Source organism: Staurois parvus, unplaced genomic scaffold, assembly GCF_062004578.1.
Source record: "Staurois parvus isolate SC_StPar_1 unplaced genomic scaffold, SC_StPar_1.0 ptg000025l, whole genome shotgun sequence".
NCBI classification, from domain to species: Eukaryota; Metazoa; Chordata; class Amphibia; order Anura; family Ranidae; genus Staurois; species Staurois parvus.
Genome location: NW_028317821.1, coordinates 18,365,158 through 18,391,050, shown reverse-complemented (window position 1 = coordinate 18,391,050; position 25,893 = coordinate 18,365,158). Strand labels below are relative to the sequence as shown.

The 25,893-nt window shown below is 39.7% G+C and overlaps 1 protein-coding gene across 2 annotated transcripts in view; it reads left to right on the top strand.

Moving 5' to 3' along the window:
- Positions 1–25,893, top strand: part of MON2 (MON2 regulator of endosome-to-Golgi trafficking) — a 167,628-nt gene that overhangs the window by 87,637 nt on the left and 54,098 nt on the right. The window contains exons 26-32 of one of the 2 annotated variants that reach the window (XM_089652111.1): positions 2,707–3,332; positions 7,821–7,964; positions 11,253–11,270; positions 11,545–11,673; positions 15,937–16,127; positions 21,675–21,735; positions 24,911–25,034. In XM_089652111.1, the coding sequence (XP_089508237.1) occupies positions 2,707–3,332; positions 7,821–7,964; positions 11,253–11,270; positions 11,545–11,673; positions 15,937–16,127; positions 21,675–21,735; positions 24,911–25,034 (1,293 nt within the window). The remainder of the gene's footprint in view (positions 1–2,706; positions 3,333–7,820; positions 7,965–11,252; positions 11,271–11,544; positions 11,674–15,936; positions 16,128–21,674; positions 21,736–24,910; positions 25,035–25,893) is intronic. The other variant, XM_089652121.1, reaches the window with a different exon arrangement.

Here is a 25,893-nt window from a genome sequence, read left to right as displayed (position 1 = left end):
TTCCCCCCCTCTACTAAATCCAACAGACATATGGTGGACTTCGCTGTTTCAGTCAAAATTCCTCTGTGGATCCATTATTTGATGTGGACTCCTTGCTGTCTCCAAAGGGAGAATCGGTCAGACCAATATTGCCCAAATCTGAGAATTTGGTTTCCCCATATTTCGGTGGTCAGTTTAGTTATTGGATAAAGGTGTCCATTAATGACTCCCTTGCTGATCGAAAAGATATGAATGGATTCTTCCATCCACACAAGCAAGGTGGATAGAGGACTCCTGCCTGCTGGGACATTGTATTCTGACAGCGGAACTCCTCCTCTGTCAGAATACATCAATCAGTGGCTGCAGCCGCTGATTGACAAAAGTTTTCCAACATTCCCATTCCGAAGTCAATCTAATATTTGACTTCTGTCGAACAGAGATGACCATACATGGATCGAAATCCAGTCTCTGCTGAACCGGCCAAATTTTGATCCATCTATGGCCAGCTTTACCAAAACCTCTTTTAACAACATCTCTGCTACTGTGATTGAAACCTTGCTTATACTACGCCTGTACAAATGGCTGTAACTGTAACTCAACTGCGTCATTCCGCTAAAAGCCTCTCAGTTTTCTTTTACATGGATGTTCTGTCAGCATGCATGCATGCACACCTTGGACAAAGTGCTTAACTGTGTAATTTTTGTGTAGAAAGCGCTTGTCCCACATGGACATTGAGGGACAATGTCTCTTTGGATCGATTCAAGATAGTATTTCTTTAGGATGGTTTAATCTCCAGGTACAGGGTTCCTATGGCAGAAGCAGCAGATGTTCTGGTGGGTCTATGGGATAAATACACACTGATCAGTGTATTTCCTTACTTAATCTGCTTTGCAAGATTGAATTGGAGAGAATTCCAGAAATCCTCATTGCTCCAGACTGGCTAAGGCAGATATGGTATGCCAGCCTGGTAAGACTTCTTTGGGCTTTACCAGATCATCAGGATTGTCACAGTCAATGGTTTTAGCAGCACAGTCTTTATGAACTCTGGCTTTAATGGCATGGCTGTTGCAGCTCCATTTTTTTTTTCAGTCCAAAGAATCTCTGAATCTTTGTGACTTCCTGCAAGGTCTATCGGTGGACATGGAAAGCTTACTTCACTTTGTGTAGGAGCCAGGTCTTCAACCCTAGGACTTTCCCCGTGAGACGGATCCTGTCCTTCCTGCAGCTAGGTCTGGACCAGTGTTTGGCTCTCAGCACTTTCAAGAGACATTTTTCTATATAGTCTATATTTTTTCAGAGACTGTTGGTCTTTCACTCTTTGATTTAGACATGTTCTACATTTCACCTCAACCATGACATTGATTTCCCAAACCCTTGGTCTCCGGTACACCAAATAGAATATACCCTTTGTTGTCTTATTTATTTTTATTTTCTAAGGTAGATTTCAGGCTTCCCCTAATGCCAGCTTCAGGGATCGGGTGACTGTTTGAGCTGCAGGCAGCCTTCACTTTTTTTTATGCTTTTTTTTTTTTCTTGGGCCTCCTAACCTTGCTTGCTATGTTACTCATCCCTTTGTTAGACTGCTTTTAGATAATCTGACAGTGTAAGAATTCCTGTGTCCCTTATTGGATGGGAAAGAAAATAGAATTCTTTTTTATGGCCCACTGAGGAACACAGGTCCCTCTCCTTTGTGTTTGTTTCTCACTCTCAGTACAGTTTTACTACACACTAAGGCATAGTGGTTGTGAGCAGTGTTATCATGTGCTGGACATTTTTTTTTTTGCCACTGTTCATTTCTCCTGTAGACGGCTGTATAACCCAACAGTCTAAAAATACATGTGTTCCTGAATGGATTTTAAGGAAAGTACAAAAATGCTATTAAGTGTCAGTTATTAAATAATGGAATGACTGAAATTTGTTCCATTTAAAAAAAAAATGGGCCTGAATGGAAATGGACAAAAAAATGGATGTAAACAAATGACGTCTGTTTACATCCATTTGCCCATAGGAATGCATTGCTCCCTGTTTTTCGTCCATCTACGAAGGGATGACAAATGGAATGCCTGTGTGAAAGGGGCCTTATGTTATAAGCATGCAGAGATAGAATGCATTTGCTTGCAGTGCCTGGGGCATTTTCAACTCTCAGAATGCAGCCCATCCATTATATGCAATAGGCACACAAGATCAAGTTAATCATTTTGAGCCTTGGGCAAGTGTGTGATCTGGCATTTTTACCAGCAGGAGGCAAAAATGCTGTTTTTGTGCTGGTCTATTTTTATTATATCATGTAAGGTTTCTGCACCTAGAAAGGATCTAGGTGAAAAGGTTGTTAGGCTTAGCAGCACCCTAAAATTTGTAAAAAAAAAAAAATGTTTGAGGCCAATTTAGATTTCCTGTGCAGCTTTAACAAAAAAAAGTGTCTCTGCTATAGTTTTCAGTCCTGTCTGACTATCTGACTAATAAAAATCTGTGTTGTAAGACCAGTATCTTGAGGGACCTTTGTTCTTTCTATGATCTGATATGAAACAGCGCATGTGCGAAATGCAGATCAATGGAAATTATTTTTAATACCTATAGCAGTGTTCCCCGATCATGTTCTCCAGATCTCTTATGAAATCATACCTGAGCCTCTATGTGGAAATTTGGAAAATGTAAACTTGTACTTGGCAGTGTTCACATATACAGTTGGTGTTTGTTTAAACTGCTTTGCTTTTATTTATAATGCAGGTGACTTTTCAAACGCATGGGATGTTCTTCTGGATCACATTCAGTCAGCTGCTCTTAGCAAAAACAATGAAGTCTCCTTAGCGGCTCTTAAAAGCTTTCAGGAAATTCTACAGATTGTGAGCCCGACTAGAGAAATGGATAAGCCAGAATCCCTTCCTGGTATCTCAGTAACTGTTCCTGCTCTTATTGGGCCAGTAAGTGCTTCTGGACCAGGAAGACCATTGATGAGAGCTGACTCGACAGGAGAAAGACTTGCAAGATATAACATTGAGCAACCTATAGCTATGGATGAGATTGAAGACTCAGCTCTGTGGTGGGCAGCCTGGAACACCTGGTACAGGATTGGTACGGAAAGTACAAAGCCACCCGCTACATGTGACAAACTGACATTCATTCCAAGTCAGCCTTTCCTCACAGCTTTAATTCAGATTTTCCCAGCTCTTTATCATCACATCAAAACTGCTTTTAATATGGATGAGCTACAAAAGCTTGGGGTCATATTACATGGGGCTGTGTCAGTGCCTATAAGCTCAGATGCCTCGCCTTTCATCCTCCCCTCTTATACTGAAGCAGTGTTGACAAGCCTGCAGGAATCTGTGCTTACAGCTTTGGATGTCCTACAAAAGGTGACTATTGGACCCATCTGCCTTTCATTTCATTTGGCATTTCCGTTTACAAATGGCTTAGCACCAAAAAATATTAGATTATCTGAAGCTGAAGGACAAAGTTATGTATAGTATTTATTTTATAATGCCTAGAAAAGAAACATAAAAATTATTAATTAAGTTTTGTGGATTAAGGGAATTGTATGAGGTTGAATCTTTTAACAATTGTTTCAGTGTTTCATAGATCCTACCAAAGCTGTATCTAATATAAAATAGTATTGGCTATATGTGATTGATTCTTGGCACTGTTAGATTCATAATTGGATGCATTTAGAACGCTAATTACAGTGCATTGTTCCAATTTGCTAATTCAGGACATGTACATGAATGGACTGAGGCTGAAGGACAAACCACATCTCAGCCTGGACCAAAATACGGTAATTCTTCCCAGACCAGATGTACAATGTACATGTTTTTGTTTACATAAGGCTGATAACTACTTAGCCACTGTTCTAGCAGTTGATGAGTTTTTTCATTTGATGTGGTTGCTTTCATTTATTATTTTTTTCATAGAGACATTCTGTCACAAAGATTTAAAAAATATTTTAACTTTAAATAGCACAAGACAGGAACATTGATACTGTTATAGCGGGAAGTTCACAAAAAGAAATTGTGGGATAAACCAGTAGCAGGCGGTGAAAAATGGACATTGCTTTAAAATGTTAACTTCTTTCTGGGAGTTTTAGCATGCAAGTGTAAAATCTGGTGCAGCTGTGCATGGTAGCCAGCCGACTTCTAACTGCAGCTTGTTCAATTAAGCTTTGACAAAAAAAAACAAACTGGAAGCTGACTATTTTCTATGCAGAGTGTCCCTGGAGCACTAAACCGAACAAACTCAAGTATGCTAGTTTTGACTTCTTCAGAAAGAAAGGTTGAAAGCTGGCCTACACTTTGCTATGCTAACTGGGATAGACTTGGCTAGTCAATAACAAGGTACAGTGCAAACCAGCTCTTGTATTTCCTCCAAGAAGTCAAGATTGGCATGGCATAGGCTTAGGTTTTCTCTACAATTCCGTGAAAGCTGAAAACCTATATACAGGCTTTTGAAGGTGCCAGTTTGACACACCCTGAGGAACATTACAAAGATATATTTGAAGCCTAGGCATGCTTTAACCTTTTTTTCACTGATTTATTATGCTACGTTTCAGGAGAATATTGCATAGAACCACTGCATTCATAGTGCCAGCTTTTTATAACTTTATAATTTGTAATGTGTACTTTAATTACAGTGCATGGCTATAGAATAAAAGCTTTTCGCTATTGTCCATTGAGGGAAACAGCCTGGTGATAATCGGGCAACCTAAGGGTATACTGCTACATATAGGAGCAATAGACAAGAAGGCTGTAGGCCAGCCCCCTTGAGATTATCCCCCCCACACACACCCCTACTGGTACTGTCTTTAGAAGATTGGTCTTTCCATCAGGAGGTGTTCTGGGACATATAACTGATTTAGGGGATGCTGGATCTGTTAGTTTTTTTGGTTTGGCAAGCCACTGGACAGATTTGTCTGCTGGATGTGGGATCCAACAGCCCCTGCAGCAGATGTCTTGGTGGATGTGTGGGATCAGTATACCCTGATCCACGCATTTCCTCCATTGCACCTCTTCTACTTTAAAGAGTTAAGGCAGAACCCATTCCAGAGGCCGACCTGGTTTAACGGTTTGGTAATTCTCTTATCTGTACCAGATCCACAAGATTTGTTATCTCAAGGACCAATCTTGTTTCTTGGTTGCTGGCTTTTGCATTCTGGTTTTTGAAACCCAAGTTTTGAGAGACATAGGCATTTTGGATTAAATTATCCTGATCGTCCTCCAGGCTCGTTAATCTATTTCCAGTAAACCTTTTTTCACAGGTGTGAGTCTGTAGAGGTTTCCCTACAAGATTTTTAGTTGTCTCGTTGTGGGTAGAACAACATTTGACCATTAACACCATCAAAGGTCAGGTGTCGTCATTGCCTGTTCCTTTCCAGTGTCCTCTTGCTAACCATTTGCTCATTTGTACCTATATACAAGCGGTTGCATTCGTTGCCCCCACTGTTAGTCCTCCACTTCAACAGTGGGATTTAAAGTGTTACTAAACCCACGACAGTAAAATCAGTCTGTATATGCAGTAAAGCATGGTTGATATATTCACTGTGGAACCTAAGGGGTGAATCCTCTGCATTGTGTAAATAGGCTGTTTGATCCTGACTTCTCTGATCCTCCCCTTCTCCCAGTGTCCCCCTCTTATCTCCTGATAAGATATATTGTGTGGAGACACTCTGTACATGCTCACTTTGGTGTGTATTACTATAGAGGGTTTTTTTTTCCTGGGAGAATGCATGTGATCAGCACAGCACATGTCCAGAAAGAGGTCAGGGGTTCTGCATCCTCCTAGAACAGAAAGTAAACTCCTACAAGCGTTAGCCAGTACTCTGCTGAACACTGATGAAGTCACAGGACTTCTCTAACTGCTGATGGGAAAAGATATTTAGCAGTTTATATTTACTACAATAATTGCATTTCCATGTTCTGTGTACTGTGGGAGACCAGATATAGTGAATGCAGGATCCTGGGTTTAGTAACACTTTAAATCTAGCATCGCCAGTGTTACAGAGATCCCTATTCTAACCTATATGTGACTTTTCTAACCTGTCCGGTAGCCTTATTGTGGCCATCTCTTGGGCCAGATTGATTTCAGAGTTATCATTGTTGTCCTGTAAGGAGTCCCATTTGAACTTATAAAATACATTTTTGCTTTGAGACCAAGCAAACCTTTTTACTGTAGTAGTCTCTAATATTCACATTCATGTATATATTGTGTTATCGTCCCTGTATCCAACACCGGTTAACCCCAGGGAAATTTCTATCTAGTGCCAGGTTGTGGTAAGGGCCGTCAGTGTACTTCTTGGCCACTGCTTCTTTTATACAGATGGATTCGCTGGTATTACAGAAGGTTCTAAAAATGGTTCTCTGGCTTCCAGTTCCACTGTTTCTGCATGGATTTATCAGGTGGTTGTGTAAGTCTGTGAATTGAAATGTAAAGTGTTTCCTTTTCCTGTTTCAGCGCCCTCTTCCTCAACAGCCAGTGCTTCTTGGGCTTTTTCGTCATCAGATCTGTGCAGCTACGACCTGATATTTTGTACTTCCCTTCTCTAAGTTCTGTAGGGCTGATATGTATGCCTCAGTAGATGTCAGTTTTCATGAAGTGGTTGTTTAATGTCCTCAATTGCCTTCTTTTCCTTTGTTTTTGAACTGCTAGATTGCGTAATTATTATAAAGCTTTGTCTCCCGATGGCTGACAGAGAGAGGATTTTTTTTTTCCTCACCGTAAACTGTGCACTGAGGAACACAGCTCTCTCCCCTTGTATGCCTTTGTTTTTTTTCTTTGAACCGTTTGCTACAACTGAGTAGGTAGGAGGTGAAAGGGTTTATAACCTCAAAGGTTCTTGTGCCTAGTGTCCATTTCTGCTGTAGACGTCAGTATAACCCTAGGTTGCATACCTATCAAGCTGGGTCCCTCAGAGAAACAGATTATAGGGCGAGTACAAATGTCCTATTTTTAGAAGTCTCTATTTTTTGGCCGTTGGCATCTAGACATAAACAAATGAAATACTTTTTACCATTTTACTGTTATAGTAGCATGTCACTGTTTATTTGTAATGGTATTTTTTATTTATGTGTAGGCGTATTACTGGAAGTATTATGGGCATTTTTTGTGTTAATAACTATGTATTTTAATTATTTTTATAGCACAGGCAAAATCAGCAATGCTATATAGTGTATGAAAAATGAAAGCTGCAGCATTCATATGACAATTCAATGTTAAATCTGAGCCTACATCCCATTTCATTGTCCTACATTCAGATGTGTTTCACTCCTCCCAGGGGACTTGGTTGTAGAACCATTCCCATTAGTCCTTTCCTCAAACAAGCCTACTATCTAATGTTCCCATGATAGTCATAGTTCTATGTTGAAATAAAACTATATTCAGTTTGTTTCTGCTGAATTTCATCCCAGCAGTGACACACAGTGGAGCTGATATATGAAAATTACGTACACAAAAAACTCTTTTTTGCTCATAGCATGCAATAAAAATCCTTGCTTCATCTTCATACAAGGACTACAGAGAGGACAGCTGGAAGCTGATTGGTTGCTGTTGAGATCAAGAATTTTTGCCTGCAGCATTCTTTTTATCAATTTGCCCCAGTGTGTGTACATACATCCACTCACTGCAGAGATGAGTTATCCGGCACCTGCTGACAGGCACCAACATAGATAAATGTTCTGTGAGTCAAGCTGTGTGCGATTGATGCCTGTACACATTAAGCCTAAATTGTTCACAGTACTATAAAAAAAAAAAAAGCAAGACATTCATCATTTCATCACGTGATTTGCTAAGAAGGGATTGTGATTTCTATTCAGCTTGCTTTAACTCGTGTCTTATATGTGACTTTTTTGTTATTACAGGCTATTTGTGTGGGACCTGAAAATATGCAGATAATGTATCCTGCAATCTTTGATCAGTTATGTGCATTTGTACAGTTCTCATGTAAACCTCCACAATATGGAAAACTAGAAACAAAGCACATTGCAAATGCCAAATACAATCAGGTATGTCTGTACTTGGACAGCAATTGGTATCTGCATCTCTGTTTGTGTGTGGTTCTCTCTACTAGGATTTAAACATGGTGGAGGTGGCCCCTTCTTCTCTGCTGTGTTTGTGGAGGCGTGTATGTCTTTATTTCACATTGTTCTTTGTAGGTAGTGCATAGGTTATGAGCACTGTCCTGTCTTACCTTTCATTGTACAAGGTTGCTGGGTCTGAAGCTGTTTCAGCTAATTGGCCACATCCAAGACATGGTCTCCCATTTTCTTTATTCCATCAACTTTTCACCATTGCTTTCTTTTTCTCACACTTTATGTTGGATTTGGTTAATAATAGCCAATGCCCAGTCCGGAAGCCACAAACAGTAATTCTGCCTTGTAAGGTAATTGCAGAGAAATAAAGAATGATTCCACCCAATGCTGAGAATACCATGCCAGCTAGGACCTGGTAAAGCAGTAACATTTTTTTTAACGATTCTCTTAAACAGCATGCGGAAGTCTCATCGTGCCTCTTAATTTCTTTATACACGAGCCTCATTTACTAAAATAAGAACTGTGTTGTTTGCATAATTTGTGTTATTGGAAGGCACAACACTAGTAATATTGGGCACTGCCCTTTTTCTTTGTTACAGCTTCTCTATCGTTAGCAAAATTGCTTACAAATAAATAAATCTGAATTAAGAAGCATATCAATGATTTTCTGAAAGATAATCGATATAAAGATGTAGATATTGGTACATGGACTTCTATGACAAGATAATACTGCCAACATATTAGGTGATTGCACCAGCTATGCAGCAGTGTACTTTGAATTTGCCAGGAGTCTAAATGCCTAAGCCCAACCAATCCTCCATCCCACTCTATAGCAGTAGGATCCATTAGCTTTCAGCATTGGGAGATCAGCATTGGTAGCTTTTGGAGCAATTTTAGCAAGGAAATGCTCTATCCAAGCCCTACCTGTAATCTAAGCCTTAAAGGTGCGCGCTCATACTTGCGAATGTGCCCAACGCCAATTTCATACAAGTACCCCAGTGGAGTTGAAAGCAGTATTCAAGCTCTACTGCATTGAAATCTACCATTTTTGGTTATTGGCCCTTCATATACTGGACAGGAGGATGACAGGTAGGGGACCCTTTTAAGCAAGATTGGTCAAGGACATTACAAAAGGAATGATCAGAGATGTCATACAGTGGATATAAAAAGTCTACACACCCGTTAAAATGTCAGGTTTCTGTGATGTAAAGAAATGGGACAAAGATAAATAATTTCAGAACTTTTTTCATCTTCAATGTAACCTATAAACTGTTTTCAGGTCTGGGCTCTGGCTGGGCTATTTCAAAACTTTAATCTTCTTCTGGTGAAGCCGTTCTTTTCTTGATTTGGATGTATGCTTTGGGTCGTTGTCATGCTGAAAGATGAAGTTCTTCATATTCAGCTTTCTGGCAGAAGCCTGAAGGTTTTGTGCTAATATTGACTGGTATTTGGAACTGTTCTTAATTCCCTCTACCTTGACTAAGGCCCCAGTTCCAGCTGAAGAAAAAACAGCCCCACAGCATGATGCTGTCACCACCATGCTTCACTGTGGGTATGGTATTCTTTTGGTGATGTGCAGTGTTGTTTTTTTTTTTTTGCGCAAAACATATCTTTTGGAATTATGGCCAAACAATTCAACCTTGGTTTCATCAGACCATAACACATTTTCCCACATGCTTTTGGGAGACTTCAGATGTGTTTTTGCAAAATTTAGCTGGGATTGGATGTTTTCCTTCGTAAGAACAGACTTTCATCTTGCCACTCTACCCCATAGCCCAGACATATGAAGAATATAGGAGATGATTGTTACATGTACCACACAGCCAGTGCTTGCCAGATATTCCTGCAGCTCCTTTAATGTTACTGTAGGCCTCTTGGCAGCCTTCCAGACCAGTTTTCCTCTCGTCTTTTCATCAAATTTGGAGGGACGTCCAGTTCTTGGTAATGTCACTGTTGCGCCATATTTTCTCCACTTGACGATGACTGTCTTCACTGTGTTCCATGGTATATCTAATGCCTTGGAAATTCTTTTTTTTACCCTTCTCCTGAGTGATACCTTTTAACAATGAGGTCCCTCTGATGTTTTGGAAGCTGTCTGCGGACCATGGCTTTTGCTGTAGGATGCGACTAAGAAAATGTCAGGAGACACCTTCTAGAACGGCTGAACTTAATTTGGGGTTAATCAGAGGCACTTTGAATGATGGCAGGTGTGTACTGACTCCTATTTAACATGATTTTTAATGTGATTGCTTAATTCTGAACACCACTACATCCCCAGTTATAAGAGGGTATGCACAATTATACAACCACATTATTTTAGTTTTTGTATGTTTACTTCCCCCCCACCCTAAAAGATTTCAGTTTGTTTTTCAATTGAGTTGTACAGTTTATAGGTCACATTAAAGGTGGAAAAAGTTCTGAAATTATTTGTCTTTGTCTCATTTGTGTCATCACAATAACCTGACATTTTAACAGGGGTGGGTAGACGTTTTATATCCACTGTAGACTTTCTTGCTAAAAAATGAAAGACTGTGGTGTAGTAAGGAAGCCAATTAAACATTTAAAGCTGGTGACAGGTTCACTTTGACAGTAGCGGGTGCACCAACTGTCTTGCTGTGAAATTACTTCAGTGGACAGTCAAATTCCGTCTTTAACTTCTCAGCTGTCATTTCCCAGTGCAGACTTGATCTGATTAGTTACTTTGGGACACTAAAAACAGTTCTTCTCAAAGATGCTGACAAATGAGGCCCAGTGTGAGGTTTTATCTCCACTGCATCAAATTAAATAAAATGAACTGAACAGAAGACGAGGACAAGATGGCATGGGACATGCACTGCCTGCTGCTCTCTTTAAAAAAAAAAAAACTGTGGTAATTAAACATTTTATGATGGAAATTCTGTGTTTGGTGGAATTATTCTTTAATTACGATATGTAATATGCATGTCTTAAATCTCAGTTCCTTAAGTGATTTTCCGATCATCAAGTGAAAATTAAAATTTTGCAAATATCAATCCTCACTTAAATATCAGCCATTGTTTGACTGATAAATTAGCTTGATTTGTGATTCAGAATAGCTAGAATTAAGTTCCCTGTAAAGAAATCAGTTAATTATTGGTATTTATGTTATTTCAAGTGAATGATAATTGTAGCAGTTTGATTTAGTGTGTTTACACAGAGCTCTCAACTACAATTAACCTGTGTATGTCTGAATTAACTTCTCTCATTCTGTTTATTCTGCACCAAAAATGGAATCACAAATAGATTCAACTTTTTGCACCGGTGAGTGACATTTCCTTAAAAATTGCCCTGTCCTGAAAAAAAAAAAATACAATCGTAACATTGCACCTGTACACTGGAAGACTGTCAGTAGTGTTGACCTATATGGATGACTTTTCCTTTCTTAGTATAAGCATGCAACATGCTTCCGCTTTCTCTTTCATGTCATGAGCACTGAATTTCTATGCATGCAAAAACATGAACATTTACATTGCGCTAACTGTCATCCTGTCATGCCATCTATAAATTGTAATGTTTTTTTCTGTTTTTATTTTAGGCAGAATGGGTCGCCTTAAATTATGTTCCTTTTGCTGAGAAATCTTTAGAAGTTGTAGTGGACCTGTACCAGAAAACTGCTTGTCATAAAGCTGTAGTCAGTGAGAAGGTTCTGCAGAATGTTATTAAGGTATATTTCAATGTAATATTTTGGCCCTGTAAAAAAATGTACCTGGTTTAGCATGTATACAATATTATCCCTGACTGTAGAGAATGAACTGAACGGCAGCAGTATGAACAAATCAATTTGTCCCTGTAAGTGTAGAGCATACGAGTTTGAAGTGGACCTGTGCATAGATTAGTTACAGTGCTTCGCTTGGCTAGATAAATACAGAGTAGTAGAAAGTGACTGAAGGGTAGGCATCTATTCATATGATCTCAACAGTAAGGGAAATAAAGGGTTTAGGCAGGCTGATCCACCTCTTAGACGTGAGGTGACCCAAAACGTAGGCTTTCCTGGCCAGCACAGAGAGCGTTTTCTCCAGGAATGGCACATCAGCCCTTTTAGATGCATCCAAGAAAGTATGTCTTGGATGGAAATCATGGTAATGAAATTATACATACTTTCTGGGATGCAGAAGAGAAACTGACCCATAACAGAGGGTTTGAATTAAACACTCATTTGTTTAAATGTTAAATCATTGGTAGTATTGTATTAACCACTTCCTGTCCGGACACTTTTACCCCCTTCCTGTCCAGGGCAATTTTCAGCTTTCAGCGCTATCACACTTTGAATGACAATTGCGCGGTCATGCAATACTGTACCCATATGAATTTTTTACCATTTTTTTGAGACAGATAAAGCTTTATTTTGGTGGTATTTATTCACCGCTGGAATTTTTATTTTTTTTACTATGTAAATGAAAAAGTCCAAAAATTTTGAAAAAAGTGTTTTTTTTTTATAAAATTTTGCAAATAAATAATATTTCATCCTAAATCTTGGCCAAAATTTATTCCGTTATTTTTTTAGTAAAAAAAAAAATCCAAATTAGTTTATAACCAAACATTATAATTTTTAAACATTTTTTTTTACATTTTTATTTTATTTTTTTTTATATTATTTTTTATTTTTATTTTTTATTTTTACATACTGTCACCCTAGCAGTACAGTGTCACCATGGTGACACTGTACTACTTGTGGGGGGTGATGAAGATTTTTTTTTTTTTTTTTTACACTGATTGCTTTTACACCCATATAGGATGTAAAAGCAATCATTTCTCTTTCTCTCTGTCTGCATTCTTGCAGTCATTGAGAAATACTGAGTGAGCTGTGATTGGTCACAGCTTGTCACATGGTACAAGGCTGTTGTGAATAGCCTTGTACCATGTGACCTCTGTGATCATTCACAGATTTCACACGTAGTAAGCAATGATGTCACAAGTGACATCTTGCTCACTACTTTGCATGTGATCACTGATTCGCCAATCAGTGATCACATGACCGGGACCTCGTACAGAGGTCCCGTCCGACGATCGGTGTTTCACTGTGTCCGGAGGACACAGCGGACACCGGATCGCGGTGGTGCGCGCTCCTAGGGAGCGCGCACAGCTAGAAAAGGCGGGTGCCGTTTAGGAACGGCAACCCGACCTTGGACTGCCACCGCCCTGCCGTTTATAAACAGCAGGCGGACGGCAAGAGGTTAAATAATACACTTTTAAGTGCACTGACCTACATGATGACTGTTTTCATTAATGGTTGTTTGCATTTGTCAATGCACCCAATATATATATATATATGCATGTGTTATATATACAGTGAGGAACAGAAGTATTTGAACACCCTGCGATTTTGCAAGTTCTTGCACTTAGAAATCATGGAGGGGTCTGAAATTCACATTGTAGGTGCATTCCCACTCTGAGAGACAGAATTTAAAAATAAAATTCAGGAAATCACATTGTATGATTTTTAAAGAATTTATTTGTCTTGCACTGCTGAACATAAGTATTTGAACACCTAAGGAACAGCAAGAATTCTGGCTCTCAAAGACCTGTTACTGTGCCTTTAAAAAGTCCACCTCTACTCCACTCATTAATCTAACTTAGTAGCACCTGTCTGAGCTCTTTAAAGACACCTGTCCACCTCACAGTCAGTCAGACGCCAACTACTACCATGGGCAAGACCAAAGAGCTTTCAAAAGACACAGAGACAAAATTGTGGACCTTCACAAGGTTGGAAAGGGCTACGGGGCAATTGCCAAGCAGCTTGGGGAAAATAGATCAACTGTTGGAGCAATTGTTAGAAAATGGAAGAGGCTAAAGATGACTGTCAGTCTCCCTCGTACTGGGGCTCCATGCAAGATCTCACCTCGTGGGGTATCACTGTCGATAAGAAAGGTGAGGAATCAGCCCAGAACTACAAGGGAAGAGCTGGTCAATGACATGAAGAGAGCTGGGACCACAGTTTCAAAGGTCACTGTTGGTAGAACACTACGCCGTCATGGTTTCAAATCATGCATTGCACGGAAGGTTCCCCTGCTCAAGTCATCACATGTCCGGGCCCGTTTGAAGTTTGCCAATGACCATCTGGATGATCCAGAGGAGGCATGGGAGAAAGTCATGTGGTCAGATGAGATCAAAGTAGAACTTTTTGGTCTAAACTTCACTCGTCGTGTTTGGAGGAAAAAGGATGAGATGCATCCCAAGAACACCATCCCTACTGTGAAGCATGGGGGTGGTAACATCATGCTTTGGGGGTGCTTTTCTGCAAAGAGGACAGGACGACTGCACTGTATTAAGGAGAGGATGAATGGGACCATTTATTGTGAGATTTTGAGCAACAACCTCCTTCCCTCAGCCAGAGCATTGAAGATGGGTCATGGCTGGGTCTTCCAACATGACAACGACCCGAAGCACACAGCCAGGATAACCAAGGAGTGGCTCCGTAAGAAGCATATCAAGGTTCTGGAGTGGCCTAGCCAGTCTCCAGACTTAAATCCAAGAGAACATCTTTGGAGGGAGCTGAAACTCCATGTTGCTCAGCGACCTGACAGATCTAGAGGAGATCTGTGTGGAGGAGTGGGCCAAAATCCCTGTTGCAGTGTGTGCAAACCTGGTCAAGAACCACAGGAAACGTTTGACCTCTGAAATTGCAAATAAAGGCTTCTGTACCAAATATTAACACTTACTTTCTCAGGTGTTCAAATACTTGTGTTCAGCAGTGCAAGACAAATATATTCTTTAAAAATCATACAATGTGATTTCCTGAATTTTTTTTTTAGTTCTGTCTCTCAGAGTGGGAATGCACCTACAATGTGAATTTCAGACACCTCCATGATTTCTAAGTGGGAGAACTTTCTAAATCACAGGGTGTTCAAATACTTCTGTTCCTCACTGTATGTATGTGTGTATAGATATAGATAGATATATATATATATATATATATATATATATGAGTACCTGTAAAGCAGATTATCTCAGAGTATATCTCAGATTATCTCAGCCTATATACCTGCATTCTGCTGGTATATAGGCTTACATCTTCTGGGTACTGCCCATGGAAGAGTGTGCAAACTGTATACCTGGAGACTACAGGGCTTGAATGTGAAATCTTCGTTAAGTCTAACCACAATGGCTGTATTTGCAGTCCAGCTTTGGACTTGCACTTTAAAGTCTGAAAGTCAGAGGATTCAAAGTGCTACTTGCCTCCTAAAATATTTAGAGAAAATTTACCAGGATCAAGGCGTTAGCTCTGTACTGTTGCCTCATTCATATATTATATCTGCAAATGTGGTCAGATCATCTCTGCTTGGTCAGGACCTTGAGCTTTGATCTCGGGGTGAGATTTTCCCTCTGGACACTATAAATGTTTTATGAAGGTGGCTTTTGTGCAAGCCCAGAGTGTCATTTCAACAAAGAGAAATTTGTTCTGGCTGGAGTTATATCTACTGATGTCAACCTGAGTATTTTGTGAATCCAAACACAGAACGGTAGGCTGTCCTTGTGTTTTTCTGGAGTGAACTGAGCAATCAGAAGCAAAATACTGGTTCTTCCTTAGTCAAGATTCAGTAATAACAGCAGTATGAGAGAGAATTTGAAAACCTATCTGTGTGCTTAGGGAATACAGATTCGTTTTCCCAGCCTAATCAAATTAGTAGTAATTAGTAGGACTGTGTGCATAACAGAATGAATTATTTTTGCTTTTTGGTCACTAGATGTCACTAGAGACAATTTAGGATGTCTGACTGTAGTGACTGTAATGAAGTTCCCTTTAGTTGAAACTAAAATGTGTTGTTAACATTAAATCGCGTTCTTGTTTCTTTGCTAAATGAATGTTGAATGCGAAACTGTTGTGCCAGAGCATCTCTTCTGCATATCTGAAATCTACACTTGGCTATTTCTAGTAATGTCTGATTATGATACAAGTGTGATGTTTGTTTTTTTGTAATTTTTCCAGACTTTGAGGGTGCCATTGAGCCTGAAGTATGCCTGTCCTTCAGAAAGCACATGGAAGCTAGCTGTATCATCCTTACTTAAAGTGCTCTCAGTCGGGTTACCTGTTGCACGGCAGCATGCTTCCTCTGGGAAATTTGACAGCATGTGGCCAGAACTTGCCAACACCTTTGAGGACTTTTTATTTACAAAAAGGCATGTAGAAATGATTGCTTGTTCATTGGTGTTACCATTACCTTTACAGGAATCTGTAACACAGTCAAATACATTAGTCTACCCATTTTATGTGAAAAGTGCCATAGTTTTTAGCTAAAATACTAAATATAACATGCACCATTGTTGTCATTGTTCAGTACTCTGATATCTGAATATGTATACCTCACTCTCATATTGTAATTTGCATACAGAAAACAGCTACAGTATATGTTTTGTGATCAGCTACCATCTAGCCATAATTTGGCTCATCTGTCCAGCCAGAATTGTACTGATAACAAAAGAACTGAGGAAGTTTAAGGTTTAACTCCTGATAAATACTGCAGCTAAATACTCAATAGTTGAAATACATACACTATATTGCCAAAAGTATTGGGACACCTGCCTTTACACGCACATCAACTTTAATGACATCCCAGTCTTAGTCCATAGGGTTCAATATTGAGTTGGCCCACCCTTTGCAGCTATAACAGCTTCAATTCTTCTGGGATGGCTGTCCACAAGGTTTGGGAGTGTGTCTATGGGAATGTTTGACCATTCTTCCAGAAGCACATTTGTGAGGTCAGGCACTGATGTCAGATGAGAAGGCCTGGCTCGCTGTCACTGCTCTAATTCATCCCAAAGGTGTTCTGTTGGGTTGAGGTCAGGACTCTGTGCAGGCCTGTCAAGTTCCTCAACCCCAATCTCACTCATCCATGTCCTTATGGACCTTGCTTTGTGCACTGGTGCCCAGTCATGTTGGAACAGGAAGGGGCCATCCCCAAACTGTTCCCACAAAGTTGGGAGCATGTAATTGTCCAAAATGTCTTGGTATGCTGGCGCCTTAAGAGTTCCCTTCACTGGAACTAAGGGGCCGCCAAGCCCAACCCCTGAAAAACAACCCCACACCATAATGCTTCCTCTACTATTCTTTACACTTGGCACAATTCAGTCAGGCAAGTACCATTCTCCTGGCAACTGCCAAACCCAGACATGTTTATTGGATTCTCATACAAAGAAGCATCATTCGCCACTCCAGAGAACACATCTCCACTGCACCAGTGCTTTACACCACTGATGTAAGTCTTTGATGCAGCTGCTCTGCAATGGAAACCCATTCCATGAAGCTGTCTATGCACTGTTGTTGTGCTAATCTGAAGGCCAGACGAAGTTTGGAGATCTTTAGCTATTGACTCTGCAGAGAGTTGGCGAAATCTGCACACTTCAGCCTGTGCTGACCCCGCTCTGTCATTTTACATGGCCTACCACTTCATGGCTGAGTTGCTATTGTTCCCAGTTGCTTCCACTTTGTTATAATAACACTAACAGTTGACCGTGGAATATTTAGTAGCAAAGAGATTTCACGGATGAACTTATTGCATAGATGGCAACCTATCATGGTACCACGCTTGAATTCACTGAGCTCCTGAGAGCGACCCATTCTTTCACAAATGTTTGTAGAAGCAGTCTGCATGCCTAGGTGCTTGATTTTTAAACACCTGAGGCCATGGAGGTGATTGGAATACCTGAATCCAATGATTTGGAGGAGTGTCCCAATACTTTTGGCAATATAGTGTATATATAAGCCATTATTTTTTATTTGCTTCTGCCATTCTTTTGATTCACACACATATCTGCCACACTGCACAGCCAGGAGGATGACTACTCTGTTTGCAAGATCTGCTTTACAGTTTTCTGGGTCATTTTGCTGCTTAATGGATGGTGGTGATACTGCTCTAGTAAGTGTGCTCAAGACAGGATTAATATAAAGGAAGAATCCTTAAAAAGGGAAACTAATGTAGATAACACATTTGAGGTCTGGTAAGCTGCAATATATTGCTTTTTTGTTCTTGTGTTTAGCTGCATCCAGCTGGTGAGAGCAGATGATTGTTTTAGTTGACCAGTCCTTAATATCTTTTGAAATGAGACAAGTGCATTCAATATGGAGATTCTGTCCAGAGATATTACATTTAAAGTGGTTCTAAATGGGGTAGCATCACTCCAACGCTGTGCCCATTTGCAGTGGCGCTGGTCTCTCCCTCTCTCTTCTCACAGGACACAGAGGCAGCAGCAGGAGCCATTGAATCCTGCTGCTGTCAGTCACATCCTGTGAGTAGCAAGCAGGGGCTGAACCCCACTGTATGTGACTATTTATGCACATGCGCCCTCATAGCAAGCCGCTTGCTATGGTGGCGCTTTCAGAAGAGGAGCCACCTAGCACGCCAGCGGAGGACCCTAGAAGAGGAGGTTTAAGGCCACTCTGCAATACCATTGCACAGAGCAAGTAATTATAACAATCAGTTTAATGGATTTTTATATCAGCATATGGTTTGTTTTAAGTGACTATATATTTTTTGAAAAGCTCCTATCATTTTATTCATTTATTGTACTTTGCTGTTTGTCTGAAGTTCTACCTTCTAGTTAAACCTTAAAATGGTGAAATATGCCTTTATAGGAAAAATTTGATTGACACTGAAAATACCATCACTGTATTTCATCAGTTTTTAGGGATTCAGTTGGACTTCCTTTATGCAGTGACTAGTGCACTTTGTGGTCAGACTAAGCTTAAAAATGTTTGTCCCATTTATACTCAGGAGAGAGAATGGGAAACCTTGCTCACTGTACATGGGCACTTTATGGTAATGCAGTAAGATAAATAGTGACATTCAGTAATCCAAAGTAACCAACTAGAATTCAACTTCTTCTGATCAGACTTTAGGCTGAACACCGGGGAAAGGAAAAAACGTTCCGTGGCAGTGTGGCTGCCCCCGCGCTGCAAGGGTTAAATGCTTGATTAAAGTGCAAAAAGCACTTTTACTTGATCCTCTGCTCTTGCAGGCTCCCTCCAGGCTTTAAGACTGGTTCCTGTACCCTCTTTACACCTACGCTCAAACGGCCGCAGGTCGTTTGATGTCATCAAGTATAATGCAGATCTCACAGCCCTTGATTTACATGCTGAGGGACATTCTAGCACTGGAACATAGAGGAGTAGAGGAGAGCAGAGAATTATCCTAAGTAAGCATTTATTCTTTGATGTGTAGGGGCAGCCCCAGTGCAAGCAAGCATTTTTGTTGTCCGAAGAGATGGCCTTTAGGAAAATAAGTTGAGATTGGCTACTATGGGTTACTTAATTTTCATTCATCTTTTCTCTGTTCTTTGCACTACCAAAGAGGCCTATTTCTGTGAAAGCTGAACCACTTTCTGCATAATATTGTTTCGGGAAATACAGCTTAAATGAATTGGTTTCAATGCCTGTGATGCCATCTCCCCTGGTTAAGCATCAGCAATATGCTTTCTGACTGCCACACAGAATTGGAGCATTGGCACTTGGTGAGCCAGGCATTAAATGCCCCCTTATCAACAAATCATTATAGAAAATGTGTAAAAGTAGTAATCACTGATCATTTTAGCATTTTTCATAACACCAGATTTGACAATCATGGGGTGTATTGTTGCAAAGACATTTTTTGCTGTCCTATTCAGAGGTTAAAACAAAAACTCTGTGGATTGCAAAGTATTAGATACATTTTTTAAGTTAATATACTTGTCTATTATAGCTTGATGTTGCCTTTGATGTTTGCAGTGCGACGTACGAGAAGACTGGTTGCTATAAGCAGCAAGAACATATCTTTTTCAGACCCTTATAAGCATGAGACCCATTGCAGCTTACATTCAAACACTAACATTTCTAAACAGTTAATAAGTAGCAGCACGAAAATATTTCTGTTTTGTCAAGTCAAAAATAGCAGCGCCTACAGCATTGAGGCTTGCAAGTGAAACAAATGGAACGGTGCTCAAATATGTCGCCTGTTTTGGTAGGAATCCAGTCAAAATCATGTTAATTCTTCTATGCCGGTCTTTAATCCCTTGCTTGTCATAAATCAGTAATGTGATCTTCAGATTGTCTATCTATGTAATATGCAAGAAGTGGGGGCGGGGAGACAAATATCAAATATCCATTGCTGGTAAATTAAGAAAATTGATTGAAAACATGCCAAGCAAATAGAGATTGTCTGTGAATTAAGCTGTCATTTGTAATAAGTACAAGCTGTACAGTAATTGGGGTATAGTGCTCCTGATGGGGGGACATGTCTAATCATGAAAACAAGACATCAATAGATGGCTGCTAGTTACTGTGTTTTGCTTCTAACATCCCAGGGTGCCACTGAGGAGTATCCACTATCATTGGATGCATACTACTCCCTTTTTTTTTTAATAGAAATGTATGGCCTGAATACTTCATGCTCATTATTATTGTTAATTTGGTCAGATGAATTCCAAATATGATATTATGTATTTTATATTGTTCAGTCAAATGCACATAAGGATGTTATTTTTTATGTATATTTGAACCCTCATTTTGGAAAATAACGCATTCAGTGTAAAATAGAAATGAAAGGCAAAACTTTGTGTATTCATATTAAAATGTTATATATATATTTCCATAAATGATCTCATACCCTCTTTTCTCAGCTGCATAAGGAGCTTCAGAGAGCTGGGGAATGAGAAACAGAATAGCTGTGTAGGAGGGGGGAGTGTCAGCACAAGTCTGATCATTGGAGGAGAGCAGGCTGAGTTCTTAACACAGCTAGAGAACTGACCACACTGTGCTCTCTTGCCTAGTGTGGTCAGTTTTTTTTTTTTTTTATTGGCAAGCAGAGGGACTAGCAGGAATACCAGGTATTTCACACAAAGGAAGCAATACAATTACAGTTTTCATAGAATTATGTGGTACAGCTGGCACATATCAAAAATATGAAATGTTGGGTTGACATATTCTTTAATAATACATTTAGTATCACATATTTGTCACAAGCAGTCCTATAATTAGAAGGTCCAGGTGCAGTTACCCATAGCAACAAATCAGAAACAATCTTGCATTGGTCTGACGTCAGTTTAGCAGTGTTGATTTTGATTGTTTGCTCTGGGTTACTGCCTTTAGGGATTAGCATCTAAGAATAACATACCTGTAGTTATGCACATGAAATTTAGTACTTTTGTTATAATAGATATCATTGGTTTGTTAGTTTTTTGAGCTGTCAAATTAGATGGAATCTTCAGGCTGGTAACCTGTGATTGTCCAGAATAAAGCCTGCATCTGTGGTTGTGACAGTACTTATAGACATGAATGCTTGTGGCCTGAAAAAACAAGATGTACATTTGGCAGTTAGGTTGTGTAAAACTTTGGGTTTCTGCAGGGTGTGGGCAGTGTTCTTTCTGAAGAACCTGATCATTTCTTAGGAACTAAAATGGATGGAATACATTAGCAGGCCTCTGCTAATGGACTTCCCTTTTCACTGACTGTGAATAGTGTTAGGGAGGGAAACATCTTGTGTACGAACTGGTAAAGGTTATCTACCGAAAAGGTAAACTGGGGCGTGTGAAATGATGTTGGCACAAAGGGTCCAATGCAAATGCAATGATTTCCTTTCTAAGTAAATGGCTGTTTTTTTTTATATAACTTTGAAATGTTATTCCACACACAGCATCACTTTACTTCCTGGAACTACCACCAGAGTAATGCTGTTTTTCTTCTTTTTTTCTCTCTAGCTCACCTCCAGATAATCTTTCAATTGAAGAATTTCAAAGAAATGAGAGTATTGATGTAGAGGTGAGTGGAGGAAGAAGAGAGAGCTCTCTTTGTAATGCCATCTGTGTGAGGAAGGGGGGAGGCAAACGTCAATATTCTGTTGCTAGTAACTTGAGCAAGCTCATAGACAAATTCAGAAGCAAATATAGATCTTCGGTGAATTAAGCTGTCACTTGTAATAACTATAAGCCGTTCGACAGTGGGTTACTGCTCATAACCAAATGCTCAGAAAGATTTATTATCGACATTGTTCAAAGCATAAATACCGAGCACAGAAGTGACAGTTCATACTCCCTAATGGTTTACTTGCTCAAAATCACCTGAAGGCAAATCCAGGGTATGTTTTACATACCTTTATGTATTTAGCTATTCTGCATGTTAACAATTCCCTTTCATTCACTTGACAAGTGCAGAGTTGTGTATTTGGGAGAAAAGTTGTTGGGTTTGGATTTTATTTTGTAGTAATATTTTGTTGGACTGTTCCAAAATGTTATGTCTTTGAATTCTACCTATTGATTATTTAAAGGGTAACTCCACTTTCATGGGAAAAAAAAATAGAAAAATAAAAAAATATATTGTATTTGAATACTATTAAAAATACCTTTCCTTTTCAATCTGCAGTGCTGTAATTTTCTGTAAAATGCAATGCAACAGAGCTACCTGGAGGAGATCTTTACACAGTTGGTGTACAGAATGCCCCCTGAAAATTTCATTACCTGCTTGAGTGATTGACTTACTGATTTTCCCACAAGTCTGCACTAAGATACAAGTCAGATTTTTGCATCCCCTGCAACAAAAATGTCATTTTTGGTGAGGTACTTTCAAAGGAAATCTCATCTAAAGTGATGCAGACCCTGACAGTTTTCTCATTAGAACCCTGCAGGTTTAGCAGCTGATAATTCTAAAACCACTTCCATACAGATTCACTGTGCACATGGACAGAGACAAACAAACAGCTATTTCTTCAGAATAACAAAAGGTAGGACTCTACAGCAACGTTTGTTAAAATCCTTGCAATGTACATAGATCACCCAGTGGGGAATGTTTTTTTTCTCAACAAAAATGGAGTTACTCTTTAAGTAAATATAGTTTAATTGGCCTTAAAGTGTATTTCCACTTTTGCAGCTAAATTCAGATAGCACTCACTTTGTTACATGCCCCCATTCACATACTAATAAAAAAAAAAGGATTTAAAAATTGCAGCTTATGGTTTTTAGATAGGGCCTCCAGCAAGAAACAAATCTTACGTACTTCTTTTTGGGAAGTGGGCAACCGTGTTTTCCATAATTAACCTTGTCTGTACTGTGCAGGCAGATCTTCATTATCAGTTGTAAAGTGATTTGATTCATGCCGTAGAAGCTGGGCTTCTTGCATGATGTTAATGAGGACAGACTTGGGACAGGCTCACTTTAACATTGTTCAAAAAACCTTGCAGTAAGCCATAACACTTCTTTCTGAGGAACATCTACATTTTCTAAAAGATAAGAAAATGTTTTTTAGGCATGCCATCTGAATGGGAACACATAACAAACATATAGTTATGTTTTCTCAAATTTGACTGCAGAAGTGGAGATGCATAATAAGTTAATATGTCAGGGTTCATGTGTAAAGAACATGGTAGCCAAGCTATTTAAAAACATCTACCTCTAGTTTTAATTAGTACACAAAAAAACTAGGCAAAAACATTTAACTATATCTCATTTAAAAACTTCAGTATAACCAAGTATTCATTTCTTTGACAGAGATTCACATCAAAGAAGTTTTGACTTAACGATCTGCTTTTTTTTTTCGTTTTGTTAAAGGAGAAGTGTGAGGAGAAAAAAAATTAACACACCTACATATGTGGCTGTGACGTTCTTGTGATGCTGCAGCTGTCCTCTGCTGGCTCTTGGGTCTGCTTTGGGCACAGACCGGTGACTGTCAGTCACGACTCTGTGCTCTACCTCTCCAGCACTCACTAGAGCAATGGGCAGGGGAAGGGTTTGGAATGGCTATCTCAGGCTGTGGACGGTGCACTGAGAATCTGAGTCAGCTGCCAGTCAGGCATCTGGGTGGACCCCGACATTATTGTGACCCACAAGAAAAGTATGACCAAAAGAGCTTTGGCCATACTTCTTTTTTAAAGTCTTGCTAGTATACTTTTATGTGTTACAGTTCTTGCTTCTTACAATATCAGGCGTAAACTCACTGACACTGGTCACATGATTTACAAGATCAGGCTTATACACACTCGTACCGGTTATATGTCTTACAATATCGAGCTTATACATACTGGCACTCTTCACATATCACACAATATCAGGCTCATACACACTGCCACTGGTTACGTGTCTTACAATACCGGACTTTTACACATTGGGCATTGGTCACATGGCTTACAGTATTGGGCTTATACACACTGGCCACATGTCTTACAATATCAGGCTTATACAAGTTGGCACTTGTCACAATTTTTCATAGCACCGGTAATTTATAGATCTGAAAAGGGGGATAGTTGTCTAGTTTTTGTGGTGATGTTATCACTGCTTCTTCTCCATATGTTTAATGTCTTGATTTGGTTATTTTTTGCTTTTAAGAGCTTTGTACCTAAAAGCACTTAACTTGAGCATAGATGCATAGAAATGCTACTACAGATTACCTTGAAGCACTTAATCCAAAACCAGTTTAAAACAACTGCAAGCTGCTTGCTGATCATTGCACCTTCCTTGTGAAACCCACATCGTGGGAGTAATTAGACAACTCAATGGTTGATGGAAATATACAATATTATATTGTGATCTTAAAAGGAAGTGGAGAAAACCATCAATTCATTTTTAAATATGCTCATGAATAGGTGTTTAACTGTTCCCACTCATTATATTTGAATGCTCTTTTTCAATGCACTTTTTATTTGCGCTTGTAACAAATGCTACTGCCTTACAGTGACAGTCTTCTGTTAGGGTATGCCATGGAGAGAACTAACATTTGACCCTCAGTGGAGTTTGATCCAACTTCTATATGTCAGCAAAATAGTAACTGTATTATTAAATAAGCGTTATTGAGTATATTTGCTCTGGCTACAGTGCTTTTTGGCCATCCAATGTCTAAATCATATAACACGACGGCTGTGTCATGTCTGCAAATTCGTGTTTAGGCTGTAATAATATGCTGCACCTACAGGATTTACAAGATAACTGAAAACTACCTTCTTTTTTAGGTTGTCCAGTTAATCAGCACAGAGATATTACCTTACGCCAATTTTATTCCCAAGGACTTTGTGGGTAAAATTATGACTATGCTCAACAAAGGCTCAATACACTCCCAGTCTTCTTCATTCACTGGTAAGTTTAACCTGGGCAAAGCTTATAGGGACTTAAAACCATTCTTTTCACTGGAGAAAAGTGCAAAGTTAACATCACTTATTTTCCCCCAAGTTCATTTAAAAGTATTCTAGAGCACCCTAGCCATACTGAGGCGTAAATTTGCTGCCTGCTGAAGGATCAGCTGCACCCTTCCTTCTTCTATGCCTTACTTTTGGTTGCTGAGCTTGATCATCATGGTAACCAGTTTAGCTCCCATAACTGTACACCCCATATCTGTGTTAATTTCGCTGACGAAAATAATTTCCTCATTTTCACCAGCTGCATGTTTTCATTGATGAAACCGATAAAAACTAAGATGAAAATCAATTCCAATTTTTGTCAACAAGCAAAAACGGAACAAAAATGTGAGGGAGGAACATTTACCCACCTGAACTTTGACTTTCCTTGGAGCTCTGCCCATCTGTTAAAGCCTTAGCCTTAACACTTTCACCCGATACAAATCTGCCTTCCACACCTACACCTCCTTCCTCCATACTGCCAAACAAGCCTACTTCCTGACCCTCATCAAGGCCCTCTCCTCCAATCCTCGCCGACTCTTCTCCACCTTCAACTCTCTACTCTCGCCACCCCCACCTCCACCCAGCACCTCACTCACTGCCCTTGAGATTGCCAATCACTTCAAAAACAAGATTGACACAATTCGCAAGGACATTGCCGCAACTCACACGCCTTCTCAACCCGTCCCCTCTCACACAGCTACCCCCTCATCCCCCCTCCCCCTCGACATAACCCACAGGGACTTCGTCGCTGCTCAAACTCCCTCCAACCCCCTTCCCCCTCACTCAGCTACCCCCTCTACACCCCTCTCCCACGGCCC